This window comes from Oncorhynchus masou, chromosome 13, assembly GCF_036934945.1.
Source record: "Oncorhynchus masou masou isolate Uvic2021 chromosome 13, UVic_Omas_1.1, whole genome shotgun sequence".
Lineage (NCBI taxonomy): Eukaryota > Metazoa > Chordata > Actinopteri > Salmoniformes > Salmonidae > Oncorhynchus > Oncorhynchus masou.
The window spans coordinates 59,327,727-59,347,727 of record NC_088224.1 but is presented as its reverse complement, the minus strand read 5'-3'; the positions used below and the strand labels follow the sequence as shown (position 1 = coordinate 59,347,727).

The window sequence follows — 20,001 nt, the reverse complement described above, 5'->3', positions numbered from 1 at the left end:
GTTCCCGACGAGTCATGGAACTGCTGTAATATCTTGACATTTTAGATGTGCATTTCAGACTGGGAAAGTCATGCGATTTAATAGAATCATTTCAGAAAATTTGGGAATTATAGGTCTACATACGGATCCCTGTTTGGAAATTAAATGAGCCTATCTTGTATTTTCGGTCGTTTTTTCACATGGCATTGTCCAGTGTGCTTTTGGTCTTTGTCTTGAAAATTCTTATTTGTAGTTCGCAAGTCAATAACTTTTTTATGTATGAATGGGAAAACTGTTAAATATGGGTCGCTGAAGACCACCAATCCATTTATTTAATACAACAAATCGAGATCAAATTTAGATGAGACCGCATTCGTTCATCTGCAGAAGGGAATTCTGATCCAAAACCACCTCTATTTTGACAACACAGACGCATAACGGTTTCATTGGACAGCTAAATGGTTGTGGCGCGCAAAAGTCAGATCAGAGCAGGCTGGCTCAGGCAAGGGGTCTTTGCTTCAAGTTCTAATCAAAACAGTAGGATAATGATTCTAGTCAATAACTTACGTTGGCAAGTTAAGTATGTATCAAGACACGTGATGTAAATTCTATTCACCTAATTAAATTGTAGGCCTACATGGGGGAAAAGGTGACATAGCTCTCGGGCAAAGCGCATGTCTCGCTCTAAAAAAAAACATTTTTGTGGGACTACATTTTAATTGTGTGTATAGGATTTATATGAGGGGAAAAGCTCAGGTCTCTCTCAGAGAAAGGGAAAATATATTTGCATAGGCTACAATACCAATACAATTGGTATCAACTGTGTGAGTGTGCTATAGTTCGACACGTGTCAATTCATTGGTGGACAGCGCTCTGCTGCTGCGGAAATGGTTCGAGACCCTTTAAGATTGGCAGTAGTCTACTTGAGTAAAGAATATGGCTTTATCTGCCTGACCGTGATAAGACTATGTTTTTAGTGGTTTCTCTCTGATTTAGGGAATTTTATGTATTTATTGCTCGCCAAATGAACAGTTTATCTTAATTGGTGGACTATAGGACTTGGTATCATAATTTAGAATTGACTAAACACTTATCTATCGATTATTTTGTTAATATTAAAGTCTTGAAATTGAAACTAATTGACGAAGACCCATAGAACCATAGAAATAGATCTGATAAGATCAGAGCAAATGGCCCACATTGCAGTAGCATTGTTGCATCCTGCCTAGAACACCGAGGAAAGCGGAGAAGTTGTGAAATCTAAATTCAACCTCACTGGGCAAACTAATATTCAGCTGACTTGTCAGCCTCTCTGGTGGATTATTACAGAGCTTCATTGGAACAACTTGAATCAATTATGTTCTTGCAATTTCAACATCATTGGAACGTTTGAGCCTGTGATCTTCACCATTGGCACGGGTAAGAGTGAAGGTGAGCAAGATTGTTATGTTTGTTGCTTCTCCCATTTCTCCGGAGGAGTTTTACAAATGTGTTGTGGATTCCACCGTTATGATTACAAATATCAAATCATGTAAAGTAGGCTACATAACAATAACTTGATTGGAAGGCCAGTTACAATCCCCCGGTACTGGGATACCCAGGTTTGAGATCCGCAAGTGGAGTTGCACTATTTATTGGTGTTCGCTAAAATCGCTACCTGTGTGGCAGCGAGGATTTAGTCTATTAGGGGCCATTTGAGAGGTGTGTTCACGTGAGCAACTTGCTATAGTGAAGTGTGGGGACAAACTCTCCAGACATCATAGAACACCCCAACATGTTTTTGATGGTGCATATTTTGTGTGATATAGCGTCGTGTTTCCTAGCAAAGAGTGGTGCGGTTTCTAATTAACTGTAAGTACGTTTACTTCGCCCTACAGTTAGCCAACGTGCTTACAATTAGTCAGCAACCCGTTTCTACACTATTTTAATAGCTAAGGCCACTGCTCCAATTGTGGGTAGCAGGTATGCCTATGGGCTGAGAGATCCGCAAGGATTGTTGCACTATTGCTATTTGCTAAAATCGCTACACTGGTAGCAGTGGTGGGATGGTCTCTTCGGGACCATTGGGGTGGTGTGCCCACGTAGGGGAAACCTGTTTCAATCCCTCCAGCGAAAGGGTTAACTGTCATTGCCGCAGTGGTTTGCAGGTCTGCCTACAATAATGGGATACGTAGGCAATCCCTACCAAAAGATCTGCAAGAGGAGTTGCACTGTCACTGTTTGCTAGAATCGCTACGGCAGCAGCGGTGGAACAGTACCTTGGGGACCATCAAATCAAATGTATTTATATAGCCCTTCATACATCAGCTGATATCTTAAAGTGCTGTACAGAAACCCATCCTAAAACCCCAAACAGCAAGCAATGCAGGTGTAGAAGCACGGTGGCTAGGAAAAACTCCATAGAAAGGCCAAAACCTAGGAAGAAACCTAGAGAGGAAACAGGCTATGAGGGGTGGCCAGTCCTCTTCTGGCTGTGCCGGGTAGAGATTATAACAGAACATGGCCAAGATGTTCAAATGTTCATAAATGACCACCAGGGTCAAATAATAATAATCACAGGCAGAACAGTTGAAACTGGAGCAGCAGCACGGCCAGGTGGACTGGGGACAGCAAGGAGTCATCATGTCAGGTAGTCCTGAGGCATGGTCCTAGGGCTCAGGTCCTCCGAGAGAGAGAAAGTCAGGCTGGGCATACAATGGTTATAATAGTAATGCAACATTTTATCATACAAATATTTATTCAACTTGATCAAATAAAGAACAAATGTTGTCTGAATGAAAAGTTGTGGTTGGATAAAAAATAAAACTACATTGCCTCCATGGAACGACTATAGTTTATTCACCAAGTTCTGCCTGATGGACTCTGTCGCCGCCCTGTGGATGTTGACAGTTCAGCCCGAGTCAAGACAGATCCACCAGGTTAGGATTATAATGCAGCTCATACCTCTTACGTATTCCATGTGTAATAGATAATATAATGTTATGTCCTCTCTGCCCTATGCAAGTCCCAGGGTCAGCTGGCCTGGCTGTCCGTACCTGGTAAGGGCCCCTTGCAGGGCTACACAGCCCACTCACTGCCTCATGAGCATTGTGGAGCTACTGGAAGATCTCAGACTGGTTACATAACAATAACTTGATTGGAAGGCCAGTTACAATCCCCCGGTACTGGGATACCCAGGTTTGAGATCCGCAAGTGGAGTTGCACTATTTATTGGTGTTCGCTAAAATCGCTACCTGTGTGGCAGCGAGGATTTAGTCTATTAGGGGCCATTTGAGAGGTGTGTTCACGTGAGCAACTTGCTATAGTGAAGTGTGGGGACAAACTCTCCAGACATCATAGAACACCCCAACATGTTTTTGATGGTGCATTTTTTGTGTGATATAGCGTCGTGTTTCCTAGCAAAGAGTGGTGCGGTTTCTAATTAACTGTAAGTACGTTTACTGATTCGCCCTACAGTTAGCCAACGTGCTTACAATTAGTCAGCAACCCGTTTCTACACTATTTTAATAGCTAAGGCCACTGCTCCAATTGTGGGTAGCAGGTATGCCTATGGGCTGAGAGATCCGCAAGGATTGTTGCACTATTGCTATTTGCTAAAATCGCTACACTGGTAGCAGTGGTGGGATGGTCTCTTCGGGACCATTGGGGTGGTGTGCCCACGTAGGGGAAACCTGTTTCAATCCCTCCAGCGAAAGGGTTAACTGTCATTGTCGCAGTGGTTTGCAGGTCTGCCTACAATAATGGGATACGTAGGCAATCCCTACCAAAAGATCTGCAAGAGGAGTTGCACTGTCACTGTTTGCTAGAATCGCTACGGCAGCAGCGGTGGAACAGTACCTTGGGGACCATCAAATCAAATGTATTTATATAGCCCTTCATACATCAGCTGATATCTTAAAGTGCTGTACAGAAACCCATCCTAAAACCCCAAACAGCAAGCAATGCAGGTGTAGAAGCACGGTGGCTAGGAAAAACTCCATAGAAAGGCCAAAACCTAGGAAGAAACCTAGAGAGGAAACAGGCTATGAGGGGTGGCCAGTCCTCTTCTGGCTGTGCCGGGTGGAGATTATAACAGAACATGACCAAGATGTTTAAATGTTCATAAATGACCACCAGGGTCAAATAATAATAATCACAGGCAGAACAGTTGAAACTGGAGCAGCAGCACGGCCAGGTGGACTGGGGACAGCAAGGAGTCATCATGTCAGGTAGTCCTGAGGCATGGTCCTAGGGCTCAGGTCCTCCGAGAGAGAGAAAGTCAGGCTGGGCATACAATGGTTATAATAGTAATGCAACATTTTATCATACAAATATTTATTCAACTTGATAAAATAAAGAACAAATGTTGTCTGAATGAAAAGTTGTGGTTGGATAAAAAATAAAACTACATTGCCTCCATGGAACGACTATAGTTTATTCACCAAGTTCTGCCTGATGGACTCTGTCGCCGCCCTGTGGATGTTGACAGTTCAGCCCGAGTCAAGACAGATCCACCAGGTTAGGATTATAATGCAGCTCATACCTCTTACGTATTCCATGTGTAATAGATGATAATATAATGTTATGTCCTCTCTGCCCTATGCAAGTCCCAGGGTCAGCTGGCCTGGCTGCCCGTACCTGGTAAGGGCCCCTTGAAGGGTTACACAGCCCACTCACTGCCTCATGAGCATTGTGGAGCTACTGGAAGATCTCAGACTGGGATCTTCACTGTTGCCAGCGAGGAGAGCGACTATGATTTTGATGTTGTTGCCTCTACCATGTTTTTATTTGTAAAAAAATATTTAACTAGGCAGGTCAGTTAAGAACAACTTCTTATTTACAATGACAGCCTAGGAACAGTGGGTTAACTGCCTTGTTCAGGGGCAGAACAACAGATTATTACCTTGTCAGCTTGGGGATTTGATCTAGCAACCTTGCAGTTACTGGCCCGACACTCTAGCCACTAGGCTACCTGCCTGAAGGACTTTTACAGATCTGTTGTGGATTCCACCAAGAGCCCAGATGAGATCCATGACATCATGAGAGTATTACAGTATACTGGTTGAAAAGAGGAATGCATTGAATATAGATCTTGGTGAAAGGGACCGCAGCATGTAAGTAGAACCATTTTTAATTTTTCTCAAAAAACAAATCAAACCAAAACAACAATTTACATTTAAGTCATTTAGCAGACGCTCTTATCCAGAGCGACTTACAAATTGGTGAATTCACCTTCTGACATCAGTGGAACAGCCACTTTACAATAGTGCATCCAAATCATTTAAGGGGGGGGTGAGAAGGATTGCTTTATCCTATCCTAGGTATTCCTTGAAGAGGTGGGGTTTCAGGTGTCTCCGGAAGGTGGTGATTGACTCCGCTGTCCTGGCGTCGTGAGGGAGTTTGTTCCACCATTGGGGGCCAGAGCAGCGAACAGTTTTGACTGGGCTGAGCGGGAACTGTACTTCCTCAGTGGTAGGGAGGCGAGCAGGCCAGAGGTGGATGAACGCAGTGCCCTTGTTTGGGTGTAGGGCCTGATCAGAGCCTGGAGGTACTGCGGTGCCGTTCCCTCACAGCTCCGTAGGCAAGCACCATGGTCTTGTAGCGGATGCGAGCTTCAACTGGAAGCCAGTGGAGAGAGCGGAGGAGCGGGGTGACGTGAGAGAACTTGGGAAGGTTGAACACCAGACGGGCTGCGGCGTTCTGGATGAGTTGTAGGGGTTTAATGGCACAGGCAGGGAGCCCAGCCAACAGCGAGTTGCAGTAATCCAGACGGGAGATGACAAGTGCCTGGATTAGGACCTGCGCCGCTTCCTGTGTGAGGCAGGGTCGTACTCTGCGGATGTTGTAGAGCATGAACCTACAGGAACGGGCCACCGCCTTGATGTTAGTTGAGAACGACAGGGTGTTGTCCAGGATCACGCCAAGGTTCTTAGCGCTCTGGGAGGAGGACACAATGGAGTTGTCAACCGTGATGGCGAGATCATGGAACGGGCAGTCCTTCCCCGGGAGGAAGAGCAGCTCCGTCTTGCCGAGGTTCAGCTTGAGGTGGTGATCCGTCATCCACACTGATATGTCTGCCAGACATGCAGAGATGCGATTCGCCACCTGGTCATCAGAAGGGGGAAAGGAGAAGATTAATTGTGTGTCGTCTGCATAGCAATGATAGGAGAGACCATGTGAGGTTATGACAGAGCCAAGTGACTTGGTGTATAGCGAGAATAGGAGAGGGCCTAGAACAGAGCCCTGGGGGACACCAGTGGTGAGAGCGCGTGGCGAGGAGACAGATTCTCGCCACGCCACCTGGTAGGAGCGACCTGTCAGGTAGGACGCAATCCAAGCGTGGGCCGCGCCGGAGATGCCCAACTCGGAGAGGGTGGAGAGGAGGATCTGATGGTTCACAGTATCGAAGGCAGCCGATAGGTCTAGAAGGATGAGAGCAGAGGAGAGAGAGTTAGCTTTAGCAGTGCGGAGCGCCTCCGTGATACAGAGAAGAGCAGTCTCAGTTGAATGACTAGTCTTGAAACCTGACTGATTTGGATCAAGAAGGTCATTCTGAGAGAGATAGCGGGAGAGCTGGCCAAGGACGGCACGTTCAAGAGTTTTGGAGATAAAAGAAAGAAGGGATACTGGTCTGTAGTTGTTGACATCGGAGGGATCGAGTGTAGGTTTTTTCAGAAGGGGTGCAACTCTCGCTCTCTTGAAGACGGAAGGGACGTAGCCAGCGGTCAGGGATGAGTTGATGAGCGAGGTGAGGTAAGGGAGAAGGTCTCCGGAAATGGTCTGGAGAAGAGAGGAGGGGATAGGGTCAAGCGGGCAGGTTGTTGGGCGGCCGGCCGTCACAAGAAGCGAGATTTCATCTGGAGAGAGAGGGGAGAAAGAGGTCAGAGCACAGGGTAGGGCAGTGTGATCAGAACCAGCGGTGTCGTTTGACTTAGCAAACGAGGATCGGATGTCGTCAACCTTCTTTTCAAAATGGTTGACGAAGTCATCTGCAGAAAGGGAGGAGGGGGGGGGAGGAGGATTCAGGAGGGAGGAGAAGGTGGCAAAGAGCTTCCTAGGGTTAGAGGCAGATGCTTGGAATTTAGAGTGGAAGAAAGTGGCTTTAGCAGCAGAGACAGAGGAGGAAAATGTAGAGAGGAGGGAGTGAAAGGATGCCAGGTCCGCAGGGAGGCGAGTTTTCCTCCATTTCCGCTCGGCTGCCCGGAGCACTGTTCTGTGAGCTCGCAATGAGTCGTCGAGCCACGGAGCGGGAGGGGAGGACCGAGCCGGCCTGGAGGATAGGGGACATAGAGAGTCAAAGGATGCAGAAAGGGAAGAGAGGAGGGTTGAGGAGGCAGAATCAGGAGATAGGTTGGAGAAGGTATGAGCAGAGGGAAGAGATGATAGGATGGAAGAGGAGAGAGTAGCGGGGGAGAGAGAGCGAAGGTTGGGACGGCGCGATACCATCCGAGTAGGGGCAGTGTGGGAAGTGTTGGATGAGAGCGAGAGGGAAAAGGATACAAGGTAGTGGTCGGAGACTTGGAGGGGAGTTGCAATGAGGTTAGTGGAAGAACAGCATCTAGTAAAGATGAGGTCGAGCGTATTGCCTGCCTTGTGAGTAGGGGGGAAGGTGAGAGGGTGAGGTCAAAAGAGGAGAGGAGTGGAAAGAAGGAGGCAGAGAGGAATGAGTCAAAGGTAGACGTGGGGAGGTTAAAGTCGCCCAGGACTGTGAGAGGTGAGCCGTCCTCAGGAAAGGAGCTTATCAAGGCATCAAGCTCATTGATGAACTCTCCGAGGGAACCTGGAGGGCGATAAATGATAAGGATGTTAAGCTTGAAAGGGCTGGTAACTGTGACAGCATGGAATTCAAAGGAGGCGATAGACAGATGGGTAAGGGGAGAAAGAGAGAATGACCACTTGGGAGAGATGAGGATCCCGGTGCCACCACCCCGCTGACCAGAAGCTCTCGGGGTGTGCGAGAACACGTGGGCGGACGAAGAGAGAGCAGTAGGAGTAGCAGTGTTGTCTGTGGTGATCCATGTTTCCGTCAGTGCCAAGAAGTCGAGGGACTGGAGGGAGGCATAGGCTGAGATGAACTCTGCCTTGTTGGCCGCAGATCGGCAGTTCCAGAGGCTACCGGAGACCTGGAACTCCACGTGGGTCGTGCGCGCTGGGACCACCAGATTAGGGTGGCCGCGGCCACGCGGTGTGGAGCGTTTGTATGGTCTGTGCAGAGAGGAGAGAACAGGGATAGATAGACACATAGTTGACAGGCTACAGAAGAGGCTACGCTAATGCAAGGAGATTGGAATGACAAGTGGACTACACTTATCGAATGTTCAGAACGTTAAGCTTACGTAGCAAGAATCTTATTGACTAAAATGATTGAAATGATACAGTACTGCTGGAGTAGGCTAGCTGGCAGTGGCTACGTTGTTGACACTACACTAATCAAGTCGTTCCGTCGAGTGTAATAGTTTCTACAGTGCTGCTATTCGGGGGCTAGCTGGCTAGCTAGCAGTGTTGATTACGTAACGTTACGTTAAAAGAACGACAATAGCTGGCTAGCTAACCTAGAAAATCGCTCCAGACTACACAATTGTCTTAGATACAAAGACGGCTATGTAGCTAGCTAGCTACGATCAAACAAATCAAACCGTTGTGCTGTAATGAAGTGAAATGAAAATGTGATAATTTATAATTAAAGTGTTCATTGGTACCAAACTCAGGTATGTGAAGCGATTACATACACAAATCATGTGTGATAAAGTAGGCTACAAAACAGGACATAAACTAATCATAGAGTTGAAATTGTTTTCAATTATTATCGTATCGGATTCAATCAATGGCGCAATGTCGAACAAGAACACTGCACTTGACTTCTAAAGGTAATGTATGCTTGAACCGAAGTGTGATGAAACGCCTTGGGCCCTATTAAATCAGATACGGTATAAGTAAGTAAGCATTGCCTGAGTCAGAATGCTCCATAGGGCAAGAACCCTATCTCTTGATTCTGTAGCGTGAGGCAGCTTGATGTATAAGTATACCCCCTGGATAGAACACTAGACTATCGCTGGGCCTTACCAACAAACCATCTCCTTAATGCTGAGAGCCAAGCAGAAAGGCATCGGGTACCATTTTTAGAGTTTTTGGTATGACTCAAACCGGGTATCAAACCTCCAACCTTCCAATCTCAGGGCAGACACAAACCACAAGGCCACTGAGTTGGTTAAAATAAGTATATGATAGAATCTAAAATAATGTAAACCTAAACATATATAACACTATTTTATTCACCAAAAATAATCAAAATGCTAATTCATGCAGTGTATAAAAGAATGTCAGACAAACCCAGAAACCAGCTTTGATTGAATAGGCCCCACTTTAATGCTAGTAGCCATCGCAGATACATAATACACTCTGTTCACTCGTTTTGCCCACTAGAGGGCACATTGAAACCCCACATACTGTATTTCCTGAAATGGAAAAAAGCAATGAGAGATGTTGAGCTAGAGAGATTATTGGGGATATTGGATGACATACTGTACATGTCCTCTGGCGGCATTGTGTAACCCTGTAAACACATGTCTTCTCTCACTGCTTATCCTAATTTATTATAAACCAGCGAGGGGCTGGATGTAAGCAAACTCCTCCACTCTTATAAACTCAGTCTGACGTATGACCCTACGCACACGTATGCATACACAAATGCCGAACATCCACACACATGCACACGCACATACACACATCAGATTAAAGTCTAAGAGCGTGAGGGTTTTAACAGAGGCATGGCGATCATTCCAGGGGACTGGGATTTAAAGGGAATGAGAGGGTGCTGCTTTGACATGATAATATGCATACTGTTACAGGTTCGTCTTGTTTCAATAAATGTATTGATGACGATTGAATGGCAATAGATCCATAGTGTACAGTATCATATGCTAAGGCACCCCCTGTAAGTTCACCATTCAGAAGGCGATGACGACCGTAAGAACACTCTGGTTGCATAGAAAGGCTGTGTGTCTTTTAGTCAATCAAAACTCGTCAGCGGTTGCGGTTTGACGTGGGCGCACAGGGACGAAGGAGTTTAGTTTCTGCTGCAGCATTCGCGCTAAAATATAACGCGTTGCGGCACTGCTTCACATAGAGAGAGTGCAAGAGAGTGGAGAGGTAATGCGTCTCACACATTTTGAGGTTTTACAGTACTTTTCACTATGCAATAACCAAGTATTTATATGTAACTATCATTGGACTTGTGGTTCGTTACCGCCCAGGAAGATTGGGGGTTTGATCCCTGGTCGAGTCATACCAGACTCTAAAAATGGGACCTGCTTGGCAATCAGCATTAAATAGATGGATTGGGGGTAAGGCCCTGCGACAGACTAACATCCTGTCCAGGGGTTGTATATTAAAACTGCCTCGTGACGCAAACGGAAGGCTACTGCCATATGGGCCATTCTGTCTATATGGGCCATTCTGACTTTGGCAAAGTGAGTGGGGTTATATCCTGCCTGGTTTGCCCTGTCCAGGGGTATTGTAATGCCTGGTTTGCCCTGTCCAGGGGTATCGTAATGCCTGGTTTGCCCTGTCCAGGGGTATCGTAATGCCTGGTTTGCCCTGTCCAGGGGTATCGTAATGCCTGGATTGCCCTGTCTAGGGGTATTGTAATGCCCAGGGGTATTGTAATGCCTGGATTGCCCTGCCCAGGGCTATTGTAATGCCTGGATTGCCCTGCCCAGGGGTATTGTAATGCCCAGGGGTATTGTAATGCATGGATTGCCCTACCCAGGGGTATTGTAATGCCTGGATTGCCCTGCCCAGGGGTATTGCAATGCCCAGGGGTATTGTAATGCCTGGATTGCCCTGCCCAGGGGTATTGTAATGCCTGGATTGCCCTGCCCAGGGGTATTGTAATGCCTGGATTGCCCTGTCCAGGGGTATTGTAATGCCTGGATTGCCCTGTCCAGGGGTATTGTAATGCCCAGGAGTATTGTAATGCCCAGGGGTATTGTAATGCCTGGATTGCCCTGTCCAGGGGTATTGTAATGCCCATGGGTATTGTAATGCTTGGATTGCCCTGTCCAGGGGTATTGTAATGCTTGGATTGCCCTGCCCAGGGGTATTGTAATGCCCAGGGGTATTGTAATGCCTGGATTGCCCTGCCCAGGGGTATTGTAATGCCCAGGGGTATTGTAATGCCTGGATTGCCCTGTCCAGGGGTATTCTAAAGCCTGGTGTGGGCCCTGTCCAGGGGTATTGTAATGCCTGGTGTGGGCCCTGTCCAGGGGTATTGTAATGCCTGGTGTGGGCCCTGTCCAGGGTTATTGTAATGCCTGGTGTGGGCCGTGTCTAGGGGTATTGTAATGCCTGGTGTGGGCCCTGTCCAGGGGTATTGTAATGCCTGGTGTGGGCCCTGTCCAGGGGTATTGTAATGCCTGGTGTGGGCCCTGTCCAGGGGTATTGTAATGCCTGGTGTGGGCCCTGTCCAGGGGTATTGTAATGCCTGGTGTGGGCCCTGTCCAGGGGTATTGTAATGCCTGGTGTGGGCCCTGTCCAGGGGTATGGGGGGTTAAGCTTTGTTTCTGTATAAGCACCTTGTGACAACTGCTGATGTAAAAAGAGCGTTTATCAATAAATACATTTGAAAATGTAAATTTGTCTGAAGCTTACTTACATACCTGAAGGCCTTTGTGTTTTACTAAGTCTGGTTACTGAGACTGGTGATCTTTCTGGAAATATTCCACTTGATTGATTTCCAGATTCCAGACACAATGCGTGCCTATCTACTTCCAGAAGTGGCCAGGAAGATCCGATCACAATCAGATCACAAGGTATCATTTAATCTTCTACACCTCTCCAAAAAATGTGTGCACATTCAGAATGTAGACAAGAAAAGGACAAAGGGTGCATGTTAGCACCAGGTTTAAAAGGGGCTTGTGATACCTTGGTGAGATGGGAGGAGACACAGTGGGACAGAAGCGACAACAACTGACTTAATGTAGGAAACAACGGTTGACATTGGGTGTGAGGCAAAGTGAGTTTACACTACTGGGGTCTGGCAAGAGAAGGAGTGTTGGTAATAAGAAGGGAATGTGTTACTAACTATGACATCCACACATCCTCTCTTCCCCCACCCATCTCTCAACACACACACACACACGTTTGCCCAAACACAACTCAGCAGGCCAGTTGAGGAGCATCCTGGACATAAAAGGTCTGCTTCGCTCTGATGGTGAGATGATTCGTCTTCACTCATTTATCTCTCTCAACCTCAGATTCCCTCTCCTCCTCCTCCCTTTACTACTCCTCCTCCTCTCGCACGACCCTCCCATCTTTGTGGTTACCCCTCTCCTCTCTCATCAAATTTCTGACATCAATAACAGACTTTCGGAAATATGAAGGGGGGAAAGAACAGATGTGGTCTGTTGAAACAATCTGTGCCACTATCCATGGGCCTGATATCCTGATGGGCCCTTAACAACCACCTCTATTCATCACCTCCTCCTACTCTAGCTCAAGCCTCCCTTTCCATCCTCTCTTTTTCTCTCTTCCCAGGCAGTGCCTCTCTCTCTCTCTGCTGATGGAGTGGTGTGGTGAAGTATTTGGAGTATTCCTGCTGACCAAACCAGAGCCTCCTGGCAGAGCTCCCCTCGCACTGAACAGGCCTTCCCAAATAAGGATGCACTTTTTTAACAGACAAGAAAAAAAAAAGAGAAAAGTCTAGAAAGACAGGGGAGGAGAGAGGGAAAGCACTAGACAAAAGGAGGGAGGGATGGAAGGAGAGTAGACAGAAAGCCCATGCCCTTTTAAGGCTGTGGTTTCCTATTTACTCTCTCCCTCTCTCATTCTTAGCTAGATCCATGTTTATACATGGTGCTAACATGTGCCCCGAGTCCTGCTCTTGTCCACATTCCCGATTGTGCCCAAATGTTTTGATAGGTGTAGATTAAAAGACACATTGTGATCTGATAGTGATCAGATCTTCCTGACCACTTTAGGAGGTAGTCAGACATGCATCATGTCTGGATATCAAGCAAGTGGAAACAGATCTGAATGGTCAAAGCATTTAACTCATCATTATACCATCATTGACAGGTAGCACCATTGACTCATGGCTTCTGTAATAGTCTTAAAATAAATAAAATAATATTATTTTGAAATAATTTCTGTCAAATAATTTGCATACAGGGAGCCACCAACTAATATAGTCACAATGTGGACACAGTGGACGGATAGGAGACACATTTTAATGCAATGTGTAGACGTGACAAACCTTGATCAGGTAGTGGTTGGATCATATTGATGAGCTCATGAAACTCACATGTTAGCACAAGGTGTAAACAAGGCTTACGAGAAGTGAAGTCATTTCAGCTTGTCTGGTCCTTTTAAGCCAGCACTTTTCCGAGGGAGGACTTTGCTGGAGCTAGAAGTATACAAACACTCAGTCACACACAAGGACACACACACCTCCTGACCCAGCGCTTGTACAGAAGACTCTTCGCTTCATACTTTAACACAGTGAGTATATCTCTTTACTGTTGCTGCTTTTGGGTTCCAGACAGAAGAACACCTTGCTGAGAGGGTTGTCTGTCTGTCTGTCAGTCCTGTGACGGTATCCTGAGTGTACAGAGCTAGAGGACGCATATGGCTGGCTGTCTGTCAGTCCTGTGACGGTATCCTGAGTGTACAGAGCTAGAGGACGCATATGGCTGGCTGTCTGTCAGTCCTGTGACGGTATCCTGAGTGTACAGAGCTAGAGGACGCATATGGCTGGCTGTCTGTCAGTCCTGTGACGGTATCCTGAGTGTACAGAGCTAGAGGACGCATATGGCTGGCTGTCTGTCAGTCCTGTGACGGTATCCTGAGTGTACAGAGCTAGAGGACGCATATGGCTGGCTGTCTGTCAGTCCTGTGACGGTATCCTGAGTGTACAGAGCTAGAGGACGCATATGGCTGGCTGTCTGTCAGTCCTGTGACGGTATCCTGAGTGTACAGAGCTAGAGGACGCATATGGCTGGCTGTCTGTCAGTCCTGTGACGGTATCCTGAGTGTACAAGAGCTAGAGGACGCACATGGCTGTCTGTCTGTCAGTCCTGTGACGGTATCCTGAGTGTACAGAGCTAGAGGACGCATATGGCTGTCTGTCTGTCAGTCCTGTGACGGTATCCTGAGTGTACAGAGCTAGAGGACGCATATGGCTGGCTGTCTGTCAGCTATGTCATCGGTTAAGTCTTTGAGAAAAGTAACCTTGTCAGAGCATTGTGTTTCTCTAACCATGTTTTCATTGTTTCACTAATCATCCATACTGTCTGTTTGTCTCATACTCCATCCTGTGTGTGACTGAGTGTGAATAGACGCACAAACACTACTGATCTATGTGGGATGGTGTCTTGCTCAATGGGATACCAGGTGCTAGACGGATGGGATATGTAGTTCTGATATGAGCTAGCGTGTTTCTACTGTAGAATAACCATCCAAATCAGTCACAAAGATGTAAAGGCAACAGATAAAACGTTTGACCAGTTTGGTCATAGAAAGAGATCTGGGATAGGCAGCACAGCAGCTCCTCTTGTAGGAGACACACTTGCATAGCTCAGTTTTCACTTGCAAATGACTGAGTGCCATACGTTAGCTTTGGCTAGGAATTCAATAGCCAACACAAGTCCACGGCAAATGCACTTCCCAAAGAAGGAAAACACGCGCACACAGACAAAGATGCACACAAGTAACACAGTGGCTTTCATTGATCGTATGGGATTAATCAATACCGTTTCTCAGCCTGTTTTCTGTGGGTGAGCGGAAGTGTGTGTTTGAGAGGCAGCGAGATAACACTGGATAACTACAGCAGCAGCTTCAGTAGCTGTAGAGTTATCTACAGTACAGTATGCCTAGCAGGAGTAAAGTCCCAGAGGATAGCTGACCAGCAGCAGGAGATAGTCTTATCTCGAGCTCCCTTTCAGTGGCACTGCAGCGCCGCTGGCAGTACGTCATGGTTTTAGCCACAGTTTACAGACCACAGCTTTCAAACTGCTTTATGGTGAGACGGCCAGCTGTGTTACCATGGCGAGACAGAAACACAGAAGTAAAAACAAACATGAAAGGAGAGATGGATGGTGATGTCATTAGGATCATTTTCATTAGGATAAGTGGACACTTTCATACTGTAGTACCAGTAGTTGAGAAGCAACATGTAGTTCAGAGACTGAATGACAATACTCCAAACACAGTCTACATGTCTTACCAAATGTAGAACTCATTATGATCAGGTCAAAAAAAAACTAAAAAGAAACATAGCTATGAAATTAACACACACACATACATACATACATACATACATACATGCCCCCCCCCCCCACACACGCATACACACATACATACAGACCCCCCTACACACACACGCACATACAGACCCCCCCCCACACACACACACACACATACATACATGCATACGCCAACCAAAAGGGCAGCCTGACATACTGTTCTGGACTGGAGATGTCAGAGACAGGGCTTAATGCCAAACCTAACAGTAGAGTAGGTCCCTAAGCACACATAAACACCATAATGGAACCAGGGTCCCGTCCCATGTGAACTGACCTCTCAGGCCATCCATTTCACCTCTGTGGGGGGCTGTGACCTGTACTGCCAGTAGCACAGAGAAGAAAGGGGCTTTCCACATTGGAGGAACATCAGTCTAATTTCTGTTGGTCAAAATGCTTGTTTATGAAGCATAGGTCTAGACCAACTGGAGTGAAAAAGTAATGACATGGCTAGCAGCCCAACATTCTTCACATTCCTCTGTAATGTTTCTATAATTATGCACTGTGCAAGGGTTTGACTGAGTGTGTGTTAGGGTGAGGTTGGGAGCATATTGTGGTCTGATTGAGGAGGATGTGGGGCATATTAGGCACGTTTCTTGTCTTTATGGTCGAGAGTTCATTTGATCACCTGTGAACTACAGCAGTCTGTCAATAAGGTTCCATGAAACAACTTGAAACACTAAAGAACCTCCTGTCATGTTTCTGTATTCTGAAGGCTTCATATTCGTGTGACTGAATTGTTGGCAGATAGTGTCTAGAAGGACTGTGCCTTGGTCTACTTCTTTGCATGATGGAGCAGCACTAATGTTTGACTGGGCCCAGTGCCAGACAGTCAAGGGCTGTGTGTTGATGGCTGCCAATCCAACACAATGTGGTGACACAGATACATGCTCTTAATGCCAATGTTCAACAAATGACTGCTGGCTCAGAAAACTAGGTTAATGGCAGCTGATCGATACATTTTCTTTTAAGTGTTGCCTGACTTAAACTGATGAGTCAATGTGGGAATGAGGAAGTGGAGGCACATAACGATTCAGGAACTCTTGGAGAAAAAAATGGGAGCTGAGTTTCAAATTAATATTTTTGTAGAAACACAAGAAAGAATAAGCATGAAGATTGAATATTGTTTTCCATTTGTTGCTTGTGTTGCTGCTAGTAAGGACTTTTGAGCTTGCTACAGGTCATCATTCAAATACTAGGTATGGAAGGGTCCATGCTGACCTTGTGGTGGAGTGTGAGTAGTTGGGTCCAACTAAAACTATGCAAATACAAACTTAGAAAAAAAGCTGCTATCTAGAATCTAAAGTGGTTCTTTGGCTGTATCTACTGTATAGGAGAACCCTTTTGGGTTCAATGTAGAAACGCTTTCCACAGAGTTCTACATGGAACCAAAAAGGGTTCTCCTATGGGAACAGCCAAAGAACCCCTTTGGAACTACTTGTGTAGATAAGGCAACTGGCTCCTTGAGACCCATGAAGTGGCCAGATCTTACTATTGCCATTGGCTAGCCCATCCAACAGCAGTCTGGGGAAGGACTGAGCATGACCTCCAATCAGGATGAAGATAAACTCCAGGTGGTAACATTTAACATTTGACCTTCAACCCCCAGGCACAACAAGTCGTGGTACCCTGACATCAAGATGGCAAACAAGGTGATAAGTGTGCATTGATATGGGCTTTGCGCTTGGCCCAAAAGCAACAGTTTTGCAAGCAATGGTGTTGGTGGCGCCTAGTGTGTTTGAGAGAGGCAGAGACACAAAAAGAGTGATTCTGCTGATTCTAGGGCTCCCATTGTACAGCACTTTGGCTCCTGATATTTAGTTCTGTAATTAATGCAAATGGCTGAACTGGTGTGCATTCGGAGACAATCATCTTTGGGAGGGAGCGGCTCAAATACACGCCTTTATAAAAGCATGACATCTACATGTGTGTATTTGTGAGTGAATGTGCCATTTGTCCAATGTCTTAGTGTGTCTGCATGCGAATCTGCATATATCCACAGAGCTGTTGGAAATGGCTTGACTTGCAACTAAGGTAATCTCCGTTTCAGTCAAGGGCCAATGGAAAAATGAGTCCCTTTGTATTAGTCATGATAGCAGATTATAGCACAAGTGACATGCAAATTGAGGTGTACATGCTAACCTCAGGCACTACTTGTATAGAAACTGTCATACAACATACATTATACATAGTCAATGTCACAATGTAATCTTAACCAGGCAATACTTGCAGGTCTAATACCAGATCAAGATGTTCTCAGATATTATAGAACCGGGATCATCAACTAGATTCAGGCGCAGGACGATTATCTTCTTGAATGGATGATCAGGGGCCGGAACATAATTACAAATAATCTGTAAACCTCAAATTGACCACAAGAAGTACAAACTTATATGATTTTACTAAAACAATCATTTTAAAGCTTGCTTTACATTTGTATACAATTACATACTTTATATCTCTGTATTCGTGGGAATAATCAGGAACAAATTTCCAAAATTAAAATCACTTTTTTTTAGTCTTATGTTCAACAATAAACTAAAATGGTCAGAAAACGCAGAAAAAGTAACCGAAAAAATGGTCAGAAAACACCAGTTGGGGAATCCTATCATATAACAACTTCCGTTCCTCAAATAAATATCCATATTTCCTCTATTTAATCTGTTCTACTCCACTCCATCTTTCCCTCAATCCTTCTCTCCCTTTCGGTGGGAAAGGGACCTCAGGTAGGCATGGCCAACAAAGGTCCATCTTATGGCATGAGCCGTGTGGTGCAGGACAAGATTGACAAGAAGTACGACGCTGAGGTGGAGGAGCTTTTGGTGCAGTGGATTGTGGCCCAGTGTGGATCTGGAGTTGGGAAGCCTGAGGCTGGCAAACTGGGCTTCCAGGACTGGCTCAAGGACGGATGTGTGAGTACCAACCTAATGCTTAAGACCCCTCAGACTGAAACATACATTTTAACTTAACAGCATTCAGAATTCATATGAACCATTTATTTGGACCATCTGTATTCGATCTAAAGATTTGTGTAGAGAACGGAGAAACAAACACTTTGGAAATCAGATGATCATATACAATTTAAAACAACAATGGGCCAAGTATTGCACCTTGAGGGACCCCACAAGAGTATATGACGGTATATTACTCTTGTCTTTATGTTATTATTCCCCAGGTCCTGAGTGAGCTCATTAACAGCCTGCATAAGGACAACAAGCCCATCAAGAAGATCGCCAGCTCAAGTATGGCCTTCAAACAGATGGAGCAGATCTCACAGTTCCTAACTGCTGCCGAGAGCTTCGGTGTCATCAAGACCGACATGTTCCAGACCGTGGACCTCTGGGAAGGTTTGCAAAGCATGTCCATCTGGCATATCATCAAACAATCGCAATGACAACACAGGGCATTAAATATGCCACAGATAACAGCAGATGTAGTGGTGGGCACATACAACGGTGTAATGTACTGTCACTATGGTGTGGCGACTTATAAACCCTGTGGTGATTTTTGTGGTGACAGGGAAGGATTTAGCTGCAGTCCAGAGGACACTGATGTCCCTTGGCAGTGTGGCTGTCACCAAGGATGACGGCAACTACCACGGCGACCCCAACTGGTTCTTCAAGTGAGTTAGAAGAATGCTGATGTTGCATTGCTCGTGTATTCAGCCAGTGCTGTGGCTGTTTTAAAGCTGGAGTGTGTATTGTGCTGTGCCAGTGTGTGTGTTTGAGTTCATCGTCCATGTGCCCTTGCAGGAAAGCCCAGGAGAACCGGAGGGAGTTCACAGACGACCAGCTGAAGGCGGGGAAGGGTGTGATTGGCCTGCAGATGGGCTCTAACAAAGGGGCCAGCCAAACTGGCATGTCGTACGGGGCCACCCGACAGATCCAATAATAACAACCAAACCACTGACCCTTGTACTTTCCCCTCCCTTCTCCACCACACCCTGCACTGCCCTCCTTCGCCCTCTCACTGCAGCTACAACAGGCCCAACAGATTGTCTTAATGCCTCAACTCAACCTTATTCCAGTGTAGTAGGAACAGTCTCACTAGTATCACACACACCACTATGACCAACCTTGACCAGCCCAATCTTACAACCCAAATCTACACTACAAATGCCATATGTGAAAGGTGAGGCTTAAGGTGAAAGGGACAACATGCATATACAGCTGTCAATCACTCATCCTCAAATGCAATTCTTATGTTTACACGAGACTGATATTTGAAATCATAGAGAAGGCACTGAAGCAACTAAGCTATGTCTTCTTAGAACAAGGACATTCTATCCAAATGTAGAAACATTGAGAGATTGCTTGAGAGATCATTTGAAAAATACCAAATAAAAAGGAAGGATATTAGGTTGAAGTTTGTCTTCATTGTGTCATGGATGTTAACAGTGCAATACTGTATGTACCGTTCCCAGACAGCTGCTATGACCTAACAGACCCATATTTTTGTACATAGTCTTATTGACTCCATTTGTCCTAGGCCTCCCACAGTGAAAACTGAATTTCACTGCTTGCTCTGCCCTCATATTTAGCCTCACATTGAAGTGTTTTACCAGTGTCTTTTCAGGACAACCAGGGCTTCAAGTGGAAAAAACAATGACATAAATACTTGCATCCATGAGTTTTATTGACAAATGTCAATGCACATAAGGATCGTTAAGCAAAAAAATACATAAATTAATTTATAAGAATGCTGTAAGTACAGAAATTGTTTGCTCAGTGGGAAATGAATATCCAAT

The 20,001-nt window shown here is 45.8% G+C and overlaps 1 protein-coding gene across 2 annotated transcripts; it reads left to right on the top strand.

Annotated features, from left to right (window-relative positions):
* Window positions 1-13,332: 13,332 nt before the first annotated feature.
* On the top strand, window positions 13,333-19,619 carry LOC135552704 (transgelin-like). 2 transcript variants are annotated; one of them, XM_064984489.1, is made up of 6 exons: window positions 13,352-13,455; window positions 16,864-16,906; window positions 17,972-18,166; window positions 18,430-18,601; window positions 18,774-18,876; window positions 19,007-19,619. In XM_064984489.1, the coding sequence occupies exons 2-6, from the start codon at window positions 16,895-16,897 to the stop codon at window positions 19,143-19,145; spliced, it is 621 nt and encodes a 206-aa protein (XP_064840561.1). In that variant the 5' UTR covers window positions 13,352-13,455; window positions 16,864-16,894; the 3' UTR covers window positions 19,146-19,619. The 2 variants fall into 2 exon arrangements, with proteins under 2 accessions (XP_064840563.1, XP_064840561.1); XM_064984491.1 differs by lacking the exon at window positions 16,864-16,906 and having other exon boundaries at window positions 13,333-13,455.
* The last annotated feature ends 382 nt before the right edge of the window (window positions 19,620-20,001 follow it).